General features: G+C 43.7%; 1 protein-coding gene across 3 annotated transcripts; it reads left to right on the forward strand.

The window, feature by feature from the left end:
- The first annotated feature begins 1,380 nt into the window (after positions 1 to 1,380).
- Positions 1,381 to 12,901, forward strand: LOC104475460 (gap junction beta-6 protein). 3 transcript variants are annotated; one of them, XM_086742355.1, is made up of 3 exons: positions 1,381 to 1,468; positions 2,270 to 2,344; positions 11,552 to 12,901. In XM_086742355.1, exon 3 carries the CDS (start codon positions 11,574 to 11,576, stop codon positions 12,363 to 12,365), a length of 792 nt encoding a protein of 263 aa, XP_086598481.1. In that variant the 5' UTR covers positions 1,381 to 1,468; positions 2,270 to 2,344; positions 11,552 to 11,573; the 3' UTR covers positions 12,366 to 12,901. The 3 variants fall into 3 exon arrangements, with proteins under 3 accessions (XP_086598481.1, XP_086598472.1, XP_086598489.1); XM_086742346.1 differs by lacking the exon at positions 1,381 to 1,468 and adding an exon at positions 1,683 to 1,808; XM_086742363.1 differs by lacking the exon at positions 1,381 to 1,468 and adding an exon at positions 1,920 to 2,050.
- Positions 12,902 to 17,139: the final 4,238 nt, after the last annotated feature.

Consider the following 17,139-nt stretch of genomic DNA (forward strand, 5'->3'; position numbering starts at 1 on the left):
GAAGTATTTTGACTTCGGAATGACAGAGATAGAGCATGTTTTACTTTTTTGAGATCACTGAATCAAGCCGGAAACTGACTGAAACTGACTGGAAAGGGAACAACACATGAGTTCCAGATGTCTCTTCTAAAGCTTTTCTTACATTAGAAGATGGGCTTCCCCCCTTTTGCAAAGTGCAGATGTGTGGCCAGGTCCAGACACACCTCTCTTCTTCATACACACCATAGACACGAACCTTGAACGTCATCTGAAGATCCAACTCTTACAGAAGTCAGCAAAGGCAGGAAGAGTCAGGCCTCAGGTATTTATTGGTTGTCTAGCTCAGCGTAGCATCATATACCTTGGGCCTGGTCCTACAGCTGCTGCAGTGAACTGACTCCAGCAGGTGCTGGGTCCCCCATGGATGGGGTATAGCTATTGAATGGTCCAAGATGAGAGCTGACCCTTTTTGACCAGGAGGTTGGTCTGGAGGCCTTCTGAGATGCCTTCTGACATGAATTCTCCTATGGTCCTAACATGCAGGTTGCATGGATCTAAATGCAAGGGTAAGGGGCAGTGGAGGAAAGATGAGCACCATAGAGACACAGGCTAATGTTTAAACCACAGCTGATTACAATCTCTTATCTTTCAAGCATAAGATTGAATTGCTTCTTCTAGAAATTTCTTCCTCTTAAAACCTGAGCAGGAGATCAAATAAGCCATTGATTTTTGCAAAGCATTTTTGCTGAGATTATTTTTATTCTAGAAAGTGGAGACAAAGGGCAGAAGAATTTATTGGAAATAATTTCTCATTCAAGGCCTTATACTGGTACACTAAAAAAAGTACAAACACATGCATTTTTCACCCAAACCATGAACAAATGTAGTGTTACTGTTGCAGTCACCCTGTATGTTTTCTTTGAAAATGTAGCAAAAAGGATTAGAAACCATCTATTTAGTTTGATAGGGATGTGCACAAGACAGAAAATTCAGTTCTGATCAGGGATTTTTGAACCCAAAGTAAATTGTTTCCTCAGCAACCTTACTACTTGAAAACAGAAAACTTTCCAAAATAGGTCTTTGCACTGACAAATACCCGCAGCTCCGTGAAAGCCTGCGAGTTTGCAGGGCGCTGCTGTAGCATTTCAATCACACTTGAAAAATAAATCTCTAAAAGCCAGGAACTACTGGCTCTTCCTTCTTTGTCTGGCTAGTAAATGATTTTCAGGATAAAAGACTTGGGGTTTTTTATCAGTCCCAAGGCCCTTGTGAATACCTGAATTTGACAAGATGGAAATACGACCCTGTTATCTTAAGTAGATATGCATTTCCTCTGAAAAAAAACCCCACGTATCTGCCCTTATCTCGATTTCCCTTCCCCTGCAACCTCAAACCAGCCCCGGGGCGGCGGGAGGCGGCCGGGGGGCGGCGGAGGCCGCTTCCCGCCGCCCCAGGTAGGCACACGAGCCCTCCTGCCTGCTCTTCCCGGGTAAGTTCAGCCGTCCCGCCCTTTATTTTGGGTGTTTCCCCCTCACGTTCAAAGCCATGATCTCCATACAACCCCCTCCCCGGGGCACAGCACCGGTTATTGGCGCCTAGCCCCACCCCGGGCTTCCCACCGCCTCCGCGGGCGGCCTGAGGAGCCGGGAGCGGGGCGGAGGCGGCCGAGGGGCGGGCTAAAAGTGGCGGCAGGTGAACGGGGAGGGACCTTAAAGCACCGGGGCGGAGAGGCTGGGACCGGCTGCTCCCAAGGTACCGCCGGACCAGCATTGAACCAGTCTCCCGCCCGCGGTGCCTGCGCCCGGGAGTTCCCGGCGGGGCTGAGACAGGTGAGGGGCGCGGCGGGAAGGGACGAGCCGGCGGCGGGACCGGGCTGGGCTGGCGGCGGGGAGGCCGTTGCCGCGCGTTCTCCGCGAGGCGGGAGCGCGGTGGGGCAGGCCGGGCCCGCCGTGTCTGTGTACCGTTGACGCCGCGCCCCAACGCGGGGCTGGGGCCTTTCGCAGCGGAGCCGGGAGCTCTGGTGGCGCTGCCCGCCGTGGGGAGGGAGCGGGGGTCGGCGTGGGGAAGCTGGGTGCTACTCCCCGGTGCCTGACAGGATTTACCCCCGCCTGGTTAAGTTTTAACCCCCCAGGAGCTTCCAGTTTCGGTTCCTGAGCTTAAGCGTGAGGGAGAGTGCTTGAACCCCGCGACTAGTTTTAACTGGGAATACTCTTGTCTCTGGTAACGATCCACTTATCCACTTAACTCCTAACTATTTCTTTTTTTTTTTTTATTCACCTTCTCCTGGCAGCTCTTTGCAAGCACGTTATGTGAAGTGGCCGACCAGCTGAAACACCAAGCAAAATAAAGGCTTCCGCAATTACAGGTAATTTGCGACACGCCTACAGATGTTAAGAGAGCTGCTTGAAGGTAAACAGCTTGCATCAGTAAAGCTGACAGGTCCAGTGAGCATCTGGTCACACACTGGAAACATTCCTCAGAATTATAGGGGAAATAGGAAATGAGAGGTGTGAGTCAGAAATAAATGTATTTCTGAGTATCGGGCCTGGATAAGATCGCATGAAGAATGAGTACTCAAGCCCTTAAATGAAAGGCGAGGGATGTGTTGAAGGGCAGGAGTGCTTGCTTAGCTGATGGCAGGAGCTGGTAGCTGACTGCGTTCCTGTGATGTGCTGAGCATGGCAGTTTTCCCCATTATTGGGCTTTCCTAGATTTACTATTACTTTTCCAATCTCTTGTGTTGAAGAATAAGAATGTCCTTTTTTTTTTTTTTTTTCCCACCCCCCCCAATAGAAGAAATAATTTCTTGTCTTGTGCTCCATTAGTTTTCACTATGTAGCCTGAAAACGGTCTAAGGGAACAGGCAAAGGGTTGAAAGAAGGAAGTGGCTGTTTGTCTTAAGAATATTTTTTTTTTAAACCCAGTTTTTGTGCTTTGGTCACTAATGAGATTTTATTGGCTAACGGCCTGTGTGAAATGATAATGGGGGTTTGGGCCCAGATTCTCTTTGAGATTACCATGATGTAGGTCTGCACTTAGTCAAGAGCTGAATAAAATGTATTTTCATCCTTGATTTTGTTAAAGAAGTTATATGTGGTTTCTATCTCTTGCTGTCCACTGTTCATCCTGGAATCCCTGCTTGCCAGATACTCACCTTGAAGAGCCCCAGAGGAAAGGCAGCAGGCTGAAGGATGTGCATGTGACTGTTAGGTTTAGCTTAGAGGACAAGGCAATGGTGGGTCAAGCCTCAGCCTGGAAGAAGCAGGTGCCTCCATGTGTCGACTGGGCATTGCAATGTAATTTTGCAGATGGGATTTCCAACACATTTGCAGAAACATGAGGTTGCACCTCCACTGCACGTGTTGGGGTTTCTGGGAGACTTCAGTCCCCAGAACTGTCAGTCTCATAATTGGTAGAAGGACTACATATCACAGAGCTTAAAAATTGGACAATAAAAAGCCATTAATTAAAATATTTCTTTGGAGGGAATGAATTCTGTCCTGACAGAGTTAAGTTCTCTCAACTTTGTTTAGTGTCCCTTGAAGCATAACCCAAATAGATTAACTTGGGCAGCCTCCTTTAATGTGTGCATAAAGTAATTGTACAGTGAAAAAGGTATAGCAGACTAGCTCAGTAGCTGGAAAAACAGCAGTGCATTGAGATATAACTTAAGAACTTGTACGTATTGCATAAGTTCAGTTGGAACCTGTGAGTAAAGAGGATGCTTTGCAAGTTGATTCTTTTGTTATTCCTGTGAACAGTTCCAATGAAATCAGTGGTCCTGGAACCTGCACCAAACAGGAGCGTGGATAGAATCTTTTTTTTTCTTTTGATGTTTTTCTTTGTTCTGTTCCTTACTGCTTTTAATTTTTACTTAATGATGACTGATGAGTTATCTGAAAGGAGAACTGTGACTCTTGCCTGGCTAAACAGCAGTTTGTGTAAGGAAAAACTTGAAGTGATGATATATGAGGAGAGATAATGTGCTGTCGAAACAGAAGGAATGTGGAAAAAGAAAAACACATGTTCTTTTAGTTGGTAAAAGAAAGCTGAAAACTAGTTCTATTATTTATCTCAAAAAAAAATGTTTCTTCCTGTAATAGGTTTTTTTTTACAAAGGAAAAAATTGCTTTTGTCTTTACTTTTGATGAAAGAATTGGTAACAAAATGCACATTCAAGGAAAAGCAGCACTGCAGTATAAAATCTTAATGTTTATAAATTTAATCAGCCTTTCCAAAGGGTGCAAGACCTGTCTGTGTGAAAGAGACAGTGACCTGCCAACTTTGTAGGAAATGTTACATTGAAGTGGGAGTAGGCAGATTTGCAGAGGGGATGTAGATGTTTGCCTAAGTCTGGGGGGAAGGAGATAGGAATTAAATAAATAACATGTTTAAAAACCCATAAAAACGTTGTAGCTAAGAAGTTGCTATTTTAATGACAGGGAGCCAGGTCACAGTGCGTATAAAACTTTCTTTAAAAACATGGGAAATAGGGCACTTGCATCAGTGAAGAGATAGCCCTCAGGAATTTGGCTTTCTTTCAAAGTGAGACCTTTAAAGCATGTTTTGAAGGAAAAGTTTACAGGTAAAAATGGCTGACGGGCCAAATTATAATAGGACCTGTGCTATCTTGTTATGCCTTCAAGTGTGACTGGAACTTCTGATTTCCTATTTTCCACAAGTGGAGTGAATTTTGTGCGGAGGTGTTCTGGAGGATGGTAATACTCCATTTACAGCTGCAGACTAGTAGAATAGCTATGAGTATTTCCAGACACGTTTGGAAAATGTCTTAAAACTCATGTAGGGACACGAATATGGGACAGTCATAAGGAGCTCATTGTGGGTAGAACTGAACCCCTGATGCTGTTGATATTTAACTAGCATACTTTTTTTTTTAACATTTAACTACATGCATCTTGGGTCCTAGTCTGTTGTGTTAAAGGCTGTCTCTGGGTTTCACACTCGGTTTCAATTTGAGCGAAGAATACCTCCTGTTTTTGTAAACTTGAGTAGAAGAAAGTACAATGCTTGCAGTGTTCAGACCTGCAACTGTCTGAGGTTTCCTGTTCCTGATTAGTCTTTGCCTGTTCTTGTGTCAAATCAGATATACTGTAATCTCTCTGTCATGGCTCTCCTGTTCTCCAGTTTCCACTCTGATCTGGAGATCGGTGTTCAGAACAAAGTTTAAAGCTACCAGAGACAATTGCACAGGCTTTTGTGATTGTTAGGCTGCTCTTTTGATCTTTATTCAGCTTTTTAGGAAAGAAGTAGAGTTGTTGATATCTCAGTGTGTTCCAGCTTGCATGCTCCTTGAAGTTTTTAATATACCGCTGTAAAATTAAAATAGCTGGAAGCTGCTTGTAATATTGAAATTAAAGGATTTTTGTTGCCAAAGTCTGAGTTCAAAGCTGCACCTTCTTACAGTTTGAACTCTGCATTAAAGCTATAGCGATGTAGGGAGCTGTATTCTTTTTCAGGTAGCAGGAGTGTTCTGGGTGATGGAATTCAAGCTCTGTACTTCCAACTTTGAACTGGTACTTATCTGTTGTGGTCCACTGATAAAAAAACATGAGTCTGTGAAGCCTATAATTGTCGTGGAGCATTTCAGAACAGCCCTGTGAGATGGTGAGATTTTATCCCCAGTTTAATGTCTGGGAAACTGAGGCATGGGGCGGACTGACAATTAGGTAGGAAGTCAGAGTTAGCACGTAATTGCTGTAGCCTGTATGTCAGCCTTTCTTGGTGAAATAAAAGGATGCTGTCTTTGGAAGACATTGATCTGTATTTATTAGAAGCTTCCTTGGTTCAGTCCTGGCAATGCTGCTGTTTTTGTGATGCAGCACCAAAATGAAAGAAGCAATAGAAATAACAAAATCTGCACACTATCAATTAAGTGCTTGCTGTTTTGCTTATCAATAAACTAGATCCCAGGTTGGAAGGGCGAAGGTATGCCGATACATAACTGCTGGAAAACAGATTTGTATGTTCTTCAAATGTGGGTCTGAAATGGCATATACAGCTCTAAGACACTAGCACTCCCAGCTAACTGTCTAGATCAAGACCTGAAGGGAAAGTTGTATCAGCAGGACCTTTGCACACTGGACCTCAACATACAGCAATACTTCTTGTATGAAGTTGGGTCACAAAATAATTCTGATAATGAACTTGGGTCTGATGCAGTTTAGATGTTCTAAAGTTTTTCTATAGCAAAAATTCTGCGTTAGAACTGCTACTCCTGGGCATCTGAGTTATCTTTGTCCCCAGCTTGGGGGGTGGGGGGAGATGCTTGACACCAGTGCTTTTCTTGCTTAAAGATTATCTTGGCTAACACATTCCAATGTGGGATAAAGTGACTTTTGTCTTGGCAGACTTCTGGCCTTATATCAGTATCTGGAGGCTCTACTGAAAGTGGTGTAGTGTCATGCCAAACGGGTAACTCTTGGTACACCCACTGTTAAGATTCTGATGGGAGTGAAGGTATCGTGAACACCCTCTACCTTTCTGAGTTATTCCAGTAGACTAAGTAAACTGATATTCAGTTTGTAGCTGTGGAGAGAAGGATATAATCTTCCTCTGAATTTATGTGTAAGTTAGCATACTATGGACTCCTTCTTGACTGGGATTCATAGATGTTTCTATAGCATAGCAAATATTGTAACACTTGCTAACAACTACTTTTTTTTTTGCTTGATAATATCCTATGGCAGCAAGTGCCATGCTGTGTATGCAAAAGGAATGTATCTTCTGTTGTTTTTACCCTCACTGTATTGTAGTTGTGGTTTGCTGAAGCTGTGTATTTAACCACTGACTAATGATTTCCCAGTGTAACAGTCTTTAACTGAATGGAAAAAAAGCATCTGCTAACTAGCTGTACTCATAAACACAGGAGCTCAATAACTGTCCTCAGTGTTGTGAATTGCAGGGATTTTCACGGGGTGTATGCACTGCGCTGTGATTGTGGTTTAATGTAGGCTTACAGGAGTCCCTTTAAAGTAGAAGGCAGTCTGTAGACATGGCAGCACAGAGCTCAAAACAACACTGCCCAGAAGCTGGGGAACTACAGAAGCAGTTAAGCTGTAGTTCTTTTCCTGCTGCTGTCTAGCCTATTAGTGAAAAAAATAAAACAACAAAAATGAAGAAAAAAAAAAAAACCCAAACCAAAACACAACACCTTCTTATGTGCCTGTCTGTGTGTTGTGTGATCACGTAGAACTATTTCCCTCATAACTAATTTTTCAGTGGAGCATGGTGATCTTTTATGATCATTTTTAACTCCTGCTGTAACAGCCATGTACTATCGTGATCCTGTAATTGTTGAAATGGAACGGAAGGTTTAGCTGGTAGCAGAACAGAGATCTATGCTAAGAGTTGGAAGGCTTATTTTCATGCCCAGTTGCAATTTTTTTTAAAGGAAAATTTAACACTTAAAGGAACACATTCCCATGTTGGAATGGGTTCTAAATGCTTAGTTACTCAACCTCACTGACTTCAGTTATCTTCTCTTCTTCCCAGCTTCTTCCTTTATAACCAAGTCCCTATCCTCATTCCTACTTTACTTTTTTTTCCCTCTAAAATTCACCTAAGCTTTCATGTCTTTAACTTATTGTTTTGTACTGTACTTACTTCTGAGACCAGCAAAGTGGGTAAGTCCTTTTGACTGTCTACATACTGTTATTTCTGTAAGCATTTAGCTGGATTTACTCGTGTAGAAGTAATATCTGGACTGGCTTTATGAAAATAACAGTCACCACCTATTAAAGGCAAGTAGCTTTCCTGCTTTCTTCTCCTTTGCGCAGTAAGACAGTTAATACTTCACTTGCAGGCAAAAAGATCTTAAAAGCAAGTATCTGGAAGAAAGATAACCTACAATCATGACTCAAGACCCAAGACCGTACCTTTTGAGTAAGTTAGGAGTGAATGAGCCATCATATCGGTACAGATAGCCCAGACTTGACGTTTAGCTGGAGCAATCTGCACTGATGGCTTAATAGTGTGAAGGGCCATATTCTGTTAACTTTAATTCTGTTGGGGTAGCTATGTTTGTTGGAGAGAGAGAGGTGGGTACTTCAGCAGTCTCTGAATTGCCTTCATTAGATCCTCTAAATTGCCTTGAGAGCTGTTTAAAGCCAGCTAGTAGGAAACACTGGGGCCAAATTGTTTGGATGGAATTCAGGCTGCCTGAATATGGCCCTACAATCTTAACTGTGCCATTCTTCAGGGAGAAGATAGTGAGACTTTACTGGTATCTAATCAGTGCCTGTAACAATCTCTTGAGTGTCTCAGAAGTCATATGACTTTCCACCAGCATAAAAACAAGCCTGAGAGGCCATGAGGGTACAGCAGAAAGGGGCAGAGGTTGGCGACTAGCTTGGCAAGCAGCAGGAAAAATAGGGGATGGTGGCAGGAGGAGCTGAAGAGTTAGTTGGAGGGTTTGTAAAAGTAGGTGGAAGTGGTGAAGGGAGGAGGGTTTGGGCAAATTTGAAAGAGGCTTTTTTTTGGTGGGGGGAAGGAGAGCAAGTGTCACGAGGTGTCTTGAGCTGAAAGGCTGCCTCTCCAAAGTGTAGTAGCTTTTTCTGCATCTGTCCAAGTACAGATGTGCTTTTCCTAGAACTGAAGTGCCATGTTTTGGCTTAGCAAGCACAATATAGTTCCAAAGGAGATGGAGCAAGTCAGATGAAAAGTATAGCTTCACAATGTATTGTCCTGAGCAATGAAGCTTTGCCAACCCCTCTTCCCCACTGACTGCGCCTTCCTTCCCATGCTTTGCAATTTGCAGCCTATTTTTAAAATGGAGTTGTTTTCGGATGCTTTGTGGGTCTGTGCTCTAAAGCAGATTAGTGAGATGGATTGGGTTTAAAAAAAAAGCCAAAACATAACTAGTACTAGGAATCACTTTTGAACAAGCCACCTGGTTTGATGCACCCCCACAAAGTTGCAGGAGATGGAGAACTGCAGTGTGACCTCAGGAGCAAACTGGTGGGGGAGCATCTTGAGCTAACTTTGCTGCTGAATACAAGGTACCCTTTCACTACACCCCGAGGCAGTCATATAGAATCCCCTTCCGAACAGGGAGACAGGAAGGAGTGATTGCAAATCCTTGTGAAGGTGTGGTAACAGAAGGGCAGCAGTATTCGTGTATAGTGAGAGGTGAAGCATAAGAAACAGGGCTTATGAGGAGGGGATACACAGGTTCAACTTCCCAGCCTTTCACACTGCAGGAGGTTGCTTATGGGCAGGGAGATGAGGAAGGAACAGTAACTGAGAGAAGAAATGCATGGAGTCTGGAATAAAAAGATAGGCGAATATGTGTAATACCACAGTTTACATGGTGCCAGACAGGAATTATATTCAGGTGTGCATAAGTATTTCTAGGCATAATACTTAGTTGTAGTGTCATTTTATAAGTACTGTAATTGCAATGTGTGTGTAATAATAACAGAGAACATAATAAACACCATTTCTCCACAGTGACCTCCAAAGCAAATCCTTAAAGATAGACTTGTCTGAAAAATCGGGGTGGAAACAAATATTTGAAAATCTGGCTAGTATGTTTTGTAAGTATCTCTGGTAGTCAGGGTTTTTCCTGTGCCCTCATAGGCTTGTTAACATACTTTGTCTGTATCTGTATATAATGAAAAAAACTTTATTGGAAAAATACCCTAGGAGGATAGGAAGGTAAGTCTGCTTTCAAGACTGTTTTCAGACAGATAACAGAGGTAATAGCCCATGCAGATTCTGCATCCTGAAGGAGGCTCAGGGAAAGATTCTCTCCAGTCTGAAGAAAATCTTGGGTCACCTCCTTGGCTTCCACCTCCTGAAGTATCCACACAATCAACCAGCGTGATCTGAGGGAAATGTAGTTTATGGAACCAGTGAAGGGAGGTTACACTTATATTCCAATAACTCAAGAAGAAAAAAATAACCTTGCATTCACATAGCAATTAAATGTCCTTATTTTCCCTGAGCTATTGTGTACTTTGACTGTATTATTGTATGTGACTTGCCAATTATATGTAATTCTGCTGTAAAGCAGAAAGGTTTTTGACATTACTCAGCATGGGAGTGTGATGCAGAAGACGACTGCAAAGAAATATCTTAATTTTCTTCCTTGTGCAATGTGACTCAGCTTCAGGAGTTATGAATATCTTAAAAATAAATCTTAAATTTTGTCACCTGATGGATATGATCGCCTTTGTGCCAGTGGCTGCTGTCCTCTAGAAACCTTGAAAATGGATTTTGCTTATTGGTGACCTGTGGTGTAAGTGACAAAGAAAGATCATCTCTGAGATGCAAATGAATTCACAAAGTTGAGAAAGAAAAAAACTTTATGAGGAATTTCAGAGCAAAGAGATCTGTGAGCACTTTCAGAGGGTTCTGACTGATTGGCATGAGAAATGCTGGCTTCTTGAATGCAAAGTAGCTTGTGTACTTCTGAAGTGGCAGGGAGGTGTGCTGATATTTCTGAATGCTCTCTGTGAAAGGCTGTTTTTTGTGGAAGCTGAGCAAACACAGACAATTGTTGTGTTCCTGGGGAGGTATGTGGGAGACAAAGGTGAAATCCTTTAACTCACTACTGTCATAGTACTTTGAAACTCACTCACTGGAAACTATATGCTGCTGTTGAAAAGTTTCTGAGCTACTGCTGGCCTGTCTGAACTCTTCAAATGTCGACTTTAGCACTCTCCCAGCCTCTGAAATGTCTCCCCTATTCTAGGAGTAATGCAGTTTGTGTTACAAGGGGGGCGGGGGGGGGAGAAATCACCTGACAGACATTGACAATGAAGGCATCTTTGTCTAGTTACCCTAGGCTCTCTTTGCAGTTAGTGCAGAGAAATGCAATTTTGGGATTTGAAGCACTGATTTTAAACATCCGACCCAAGATGGATAATGACCAAGACTTCACCTTCATTGCCTCAAGCTATTGTGGAATTTGCTTCAACTAACAGTAGAGCCCTACGGTCCCATTTTTAAAATTTGTGAATACGGCTTATCCAGACCCACTCATGCAAGGTGCGGAGCATCAGGCAGCAGTTCCTCAAGGTCTGTCTGTATAGCAGGAATGTACTCATGAAAACATGGCTTACACTCTAAAGCTAAGGATGGGCCGACTTGGCTTAATTTACATAGGAATTCTAGCTGTCTAACACTTGTATTTGTTAACATGACACCTACCTTACGTTTGGCTGATGTCATCTTTTATTCTTTTGTTGTTCTTACCAAGCTACCAGAAGTTGTAGCTTTTAATTTAAGGCTGTTTTCATCAATTTCCCCTGCCTGCTTTTCCTGCTTAGTGTGGCTAATAGCTGTTTTCACTTGTCAAATACACCTAGAAGTCAAATGAATGTGATACCTATAAGCAGTCATAAATAATAATCTAATCACATATTAGCAGGTAATATTTCATTACTTGATAACGCACATAGTAAGTCCACTGCATCAACAAAATGTTACCACAGCCAATGGATATGCTGCAATTATATGATACTGCCTTTATTTTACACAACATGCTTGATGCTATTTTTTTTTCCCTTGTCTTGATTAATCTTGGTTTTGTTTATTTGCTTTGTCTTAGGTCAGACGATTAAAACGAGACAATGGATTGGGGAGCTCTGCATACCATTTTAGGAGGTGTAAATAAGCACTCCACCAGCATTGGGAAGATATGGCTCACAGTCCTGTTCATCTTCCGTATTATGATCCTGGTTGTGGCTGCAGAGAGAGTCTGGGGAGATGAACAAGATGACTTTATCTGCAACACTCTGCAACCTGGTTGCAAGAATGTTTGCTATGATCACTTTTTCCCCATCTCTCACATCAGACTCTGGGCGCTGCAGCTGATTTTTGTTTCCACACCTGCGTTGCTGGTGGCCATGCATGTAGCTTACAGGAGGCACGAGAAGAAAAGGCAGTTCAGAAAAGGAGACCAGAAAGGTGAATACAAGGACATTGAAGAAATCAGAAGACAGAGGTTTCATATTGAGGGCTCCTTGTGGTGGACGTACACCAGCAGCATCTTCTTCAGACTAGTCTTTGAAGCAGTCTTCATGTATGCATTTTATTTCATGTATGATGGGTTCCAAATGCCTCGCTTAATGAAGTGTAATGCTTGGCCCTGCCCCAACACAGTAGACTGCTTTGTTTCTCGACCTACTGAAAAGACAGTGTTTACTATTTTCATGATTGCTGTGTCCAGCATTTGCATTCTTTTAAATGTGGCCGAATTATGTTACTTACTGACAAAATTTTTTCTCAGAAGGTCTAAAAAAGCTGGGAATCCAAAACATCACCCGAACCATGAGAATAAGGAAGAAACCAAACAAAATGAAATGAACGAGTTAATATCTGACAGCTGTCAGAACACAGTTATAGGATTTTCAAGTAGCTAAGGTGGCGTCAATGCTGGTGTTCATTCTTTTTGGAGTGAATGTTCTTTGTTTAAAGGCTGCAAATGAAATTTGTTATGTGAAACCACTTAAGTTGGGTGAGACTTTGATAGTGTCAATTATGCACATCTGAAAAAAGGGCAGCCTAAACATGTGAAAATTTTGTGAGGATTAAATAGGAAAGTGTAGCTTCCTGTGAGTACCCTTACAAGCTGACTATGAGAAGTGGGAAACCCACTAATACCCTCAGGCTGACACAGCCTCTGAAAACTACGTGCAACAGCAATAGGAACAAAATTATTTCCAAGCTAGATATTCTAGTATTACAAGATGTTTTGTAATAGTGATAGTTTTTACTTGCGAACTGACAGTTAAAGTATTTTTCTAAAATCTAAGATTCCATGTTACTTAAGGTGTTATAGTACACAGCTGACTGTTTTGTTTTTTAACCAGGCATATGCAGATGAACCCTGTAATACTGTATTCACAGGGAGGAGACAGCGATAGGCTACATCTCTACAGCTTTGCAAGCACTGCTTGAGTCTTACATAGACCCTGCTGGCTGTAGGGGAAGCTGTGTGAAAGCCCACCACAGGTAGTGTGGATTAAAGAGCTAGCTAGGTCTGGAGTGCAAAGTCATGCCTAAAACCAGCATGACAATATAGGAGCAGCATAGGTAGACTTGCTTTAAACATCCTGCAGACCTGGTAATCTTGCTGATCTTTTAATTACATACTACCAGTTTTATAGCAACATACTTAAATTTATGTAAATGTTTATTTCTCTAATGTATTAGCTGTATTTGTTTCTTTATGCTATATCACATCATGGAACTTCTTCTTTTGGTTTTGATTTATTTGCTTTTTTTTTGTGGTAGACTGGTGCTGTTATGAAACTAGAGGCTCTTTGGTTTGAAGGGCATGGAAAAGTATCACTAGAAATGGAACAAGTCTTCTGAATAAAAGCAAACACTTTAACCTTTCTCAGTGAATTGAGAGTCTATATGTAAATGCTAGTGAAATCTTAAGCAGGACAAGTGCTTAGAGATAACTGTTTTCAAGCAGGGACTTTACATCCAAAGTGCATCTAGCCCAATCACACACCCCTCATTCCCAGCCGGAGCACTGATGCCCTACTTCTGTCGTCCCAACACTAATGGAGTTACGTGTAACTCTGGAGTGCACTGGAGTCTGTGCTTGTGGGAGTGGCAGGCTGATGAAAGCAGGGGATCCCAAAGGTCAGAGGTGGGTGTCATACAAGACCCTAGCTATAGTGTCTTGTGTGTGTTTCCTATTTTGGATCACTTCTCACCTTGATAAAAATGTCATGGATACGCTGACCTCAGTGGAGTTGCTTGTTTGGGTTTTTTGTTTTGGCTTTTTCTTTTTTTTTTCTTTTTTTTTCAGCAGTCCAAATGGATTAGCCTTATTGCTTTTGTATTGTGGAGCTACTCTCTCAAGGGGTGCAACAAAGAGCAGATATTCCTAGGAGTGGAGATTACACTTGATGCTGTTTTCCTCCTGCTGTTGTATCACACTTTTTCTTGCAGGTGCCAGCACAGCTTTGTGTGTGTCCATGCTGTAAGTGGGTTCGAGTTGGCTGGTTGTTTTATGTGTGACTGAAACAAAGAAGTTCACTCAACAGTCATGACCAGTAGAACCCTAACAGGGTGTAGGCACAAGCAACAGGAGAGAAAATACCTGGAGTTGGCCTTGTCCCTGCATGAGGCGCTGAGTTGAGTGCTGTCATTTATCTATTCTCTGCTGGTGAACTCCTGATCTTGCCTGCCTTTGCACATTTTCTGTTTTAATTCCTGTTGTGAAAATAAATTACTCTTTGTCTTATGAAGGTGTCTACCAGCAAGCTTGAGAAAAAAAAATATACACAAAACTGTATATTAGTGTGCTTGTATTGTTTTCTCTGTGGACTGAAAATCTAAGCAGAAGTGAGAAGTGCTATAAAAGTTTGCCTTTGTAGGCATTGTTTCTGGTAGCTTCATCTGGCTCCCTCTCCAGGGTCCATGTCCTGTTTATGGCAATGGTTTAAACCTTTACTGAACAGAGCTGCTCCCTTAGGGTCAGGAAGGTGGGTGCTCAGGCTGTGCTTCACCAGATTGCCCTCCAGCCTGCCCAGGGGCAAACAGCAAGGGCTCAGGCCTCATGTCATGCTGATTCCAGGGTGTGGAGGCACAGCTGCTTCTGTTCCATAGCTTTTCATGAAGCCACTTGAGCTATGGACTTTTGTCCAGCGCACACTGCGAATCACATACCATATAGGGAGTATGAATGGAGATTAGTTAATGATTATGCCTGATCATGTCTCACCATTTTTACTGATCAGGTTGAAATAGCCCTATGCTGAATGTCAATAAACCTGGAAAACACCTTAGGGCAGATATGTTTTCCTCAAATGGAGGAGGGGTAGTTTTTCTTGGTCTGTCATAAAGCACAGCCTTATGATATCTGAATGAGAAATGATGTAGCTCTTTAATATGGTATTTTCTTTTCCTGCTTATGAGTTTTCAACATTGGTTTTTATTCCAGCAGTTTAATTTTTCTATATCAGTTCTGTGTCTGTTGTTGTTTTAAGCCTGGATAAGTGAGCAAAGCTTAAGTGAAGAAATTGAGCGTATGTGGTCCTTTGTGCGCCGGCACAGCTGTGTGCATGGCTGTCCTGTAAATGGCTTTGGGTTGGTTGAATGTTTCCTGCATGGCAGCAGGACCTGGTAAAGTGCAGACAAGCAACACTGCCCCACTGGTGGGGTGTCCTGGCAGCCAGATGGGTCAGGAACAAATGTGCCAGTCCCTGTCCAACCTGCGCCAAGGGCGGCTGTAAATCAAAGAGCTGGAGTTTATCCAAGGCTCTGTTAATGCTAAGTCACTGACTCAGCAGGGAAGACCAGTTGTGACTGAGGTATATTTGGCTGGGGTGTTTCTCGTCATACCATATGCAACCCTAATTATGGACACTCTCCTTTATCTGCAACATCCCCTGACTTTTGTTTTCTGCCAAAAATCCCTGACAGTTTCAGTGCCCTCTTTAAATAATTCCTCATTTCCTGGTGTGTTAGGCTGAAGTAGATGGCATCACAAGGAAATGGTATCTTTCAGTGTCTTGTTTCTCCAAGTCACCTTCCTACCTGCTCTATCCTGTGGCCTGAGCAGGACAGGCAGCTGTGTTTGGCAGGGTGGTAGGTAACCCTTTCTGCAGAGAAAAGCTGAGCTGCTTTTCTTCGTTTCAGACCTCCTCCTGTGTCTTCGCAAGCTGTCTCGGGCCAGCTGGGGCTGCTCTGAACCGCAGACCGCACCCGCTCTGCCCTTGCTCCTGCCTTGTAGCCATCCCCCTAGAAGAGGGTCTCCCCCCTAAATCTCTGACCCACTGGTGACCAGTAGTTTATACTACACTGGCACCATCATCACCACATGGCAGTTCAGCCAGTTCCTCTTATGGCAGCTGGCTTAATTGTCCCTGCCCATCCCTGCTGCTTCTCCCCACCCTGTGATTTCCCCTTTGTTATGCCTGGGGCAGAGATTGCTTAAATTGGCTGTGGTGCCAAACAATTAATCAGAGCCTCTGGAAAAGCTCTCTTGCAAATTCCCTACTCCCCTGTCTTGCTTTCCTATCAAACAGGCAGGAGCCCTGATCATGTACAGGCGCAGCAGCAGACTCTGCTCCCATTACACACAACAGCCCTTGAGTCCAGCCACGCTGCATGCCCTCCTCCATCCCTCTCTCTTCTTCTCAGCCCAGCCCCCCCTGCAACTGTGGCTTTGTTTTTCCATTTGACCTAAGCCCTTTCCAGCAACCGTGGATGCCAAAGCGCTAAAAGCAAATGGGACCAATCGTGGGATGTTTTGAACCTGCTCTCCTCCGTTTGCATAGTTAGGCTGCCTACGCTACCCCACGTACCACAGTCACGAGTTCTTTGCAGCCAGGTCAGAGTGAGTTTGGCTGCCCCAGCTCCTCTGCCGAGCAGGGATGATGCTGGTGCGTGCCATGCCTGCCCAGCACCTCCCCCACCCTCGCCCTGCGATGGTGTGCAGGAAAGCACCGCCACAGCCAACACGAGGCAGACCTCTGCTCCCAATTGCTCGATGTATTTTTCTGTTACCACTGTTACCTCTATTTCCCTTTACTGAACCAAGGCTTTATTACGGTGCTTCTGAAATAAATCTATTTCTGTTCCTCATAAAGCAGCACGCGCTGCCTTGCTGGCTCCCCTTATTGCCACCGTGGTGACTGTGGCACGGCAAGGTGAGGAGGTGCCCCGCAGCCAGCCTGGGAAGAGTCCCTGCTGTGTGTACCTGAGTAATGATCATCCGCAGCTCAACTTCTAGCTCATAAACCGAGTTTATTAATTTGTCTAAAGGAGTAGCTGGGGACCTGGGTTAAGAGTAATTATGCTGCTTCTTGTCTTCGTTACCTGATGCTCGCTGAGCTGCCCTCGCCAGGGTGGGAAGGCAGAGGGGCAGGCATTTAAGAGTTCTCCGTGCACATTTTGAGTTTTTTGGTGTGCAATCATCACGGACAAATTTCTGCTATGCTCTCAGAGAGCATGGCCTCTGTAGCCAGAGGGATTGTTGGATCTGAGATCCCACACCATGCTGGCCACTCTTTCCCCTCAGGTGGCCCTGTGGGCAGACACCATCTCCACCTCAGCAAACTTGCTCGCAGGGACTTTGCACCACCAACCACAGCGAGAGCACTATGGCTGTAGCAGCCTTTTGCTGCCAGAGGCAACGCATACACCCATCTCCCTGCACAGCCCTGTATTGTC

This window comes from Chlamydotis macqueenii, chromosome 1, assembly GCF_036417535.1.
Source record: "Chlamydotis macqueenii isolate bChlMac1 chromosome 1, bChlMac1.mat, whole genome shotgun sequence".
NCBI lineage: Eukaryota > Metazoa > Chordata > Aves > Otidiformes > Otididae > Chlamydotis > Chlamydotis macqueenii.

Coding starts and splice junctions, on each gene's coding strand:
- LOC104475460 (XM_086742355.1), top strand. CDS start 11,574: ATGGATTGGGGAGCTCTGCATACCATTTTAGGAGGTGTAAATAAGCAC.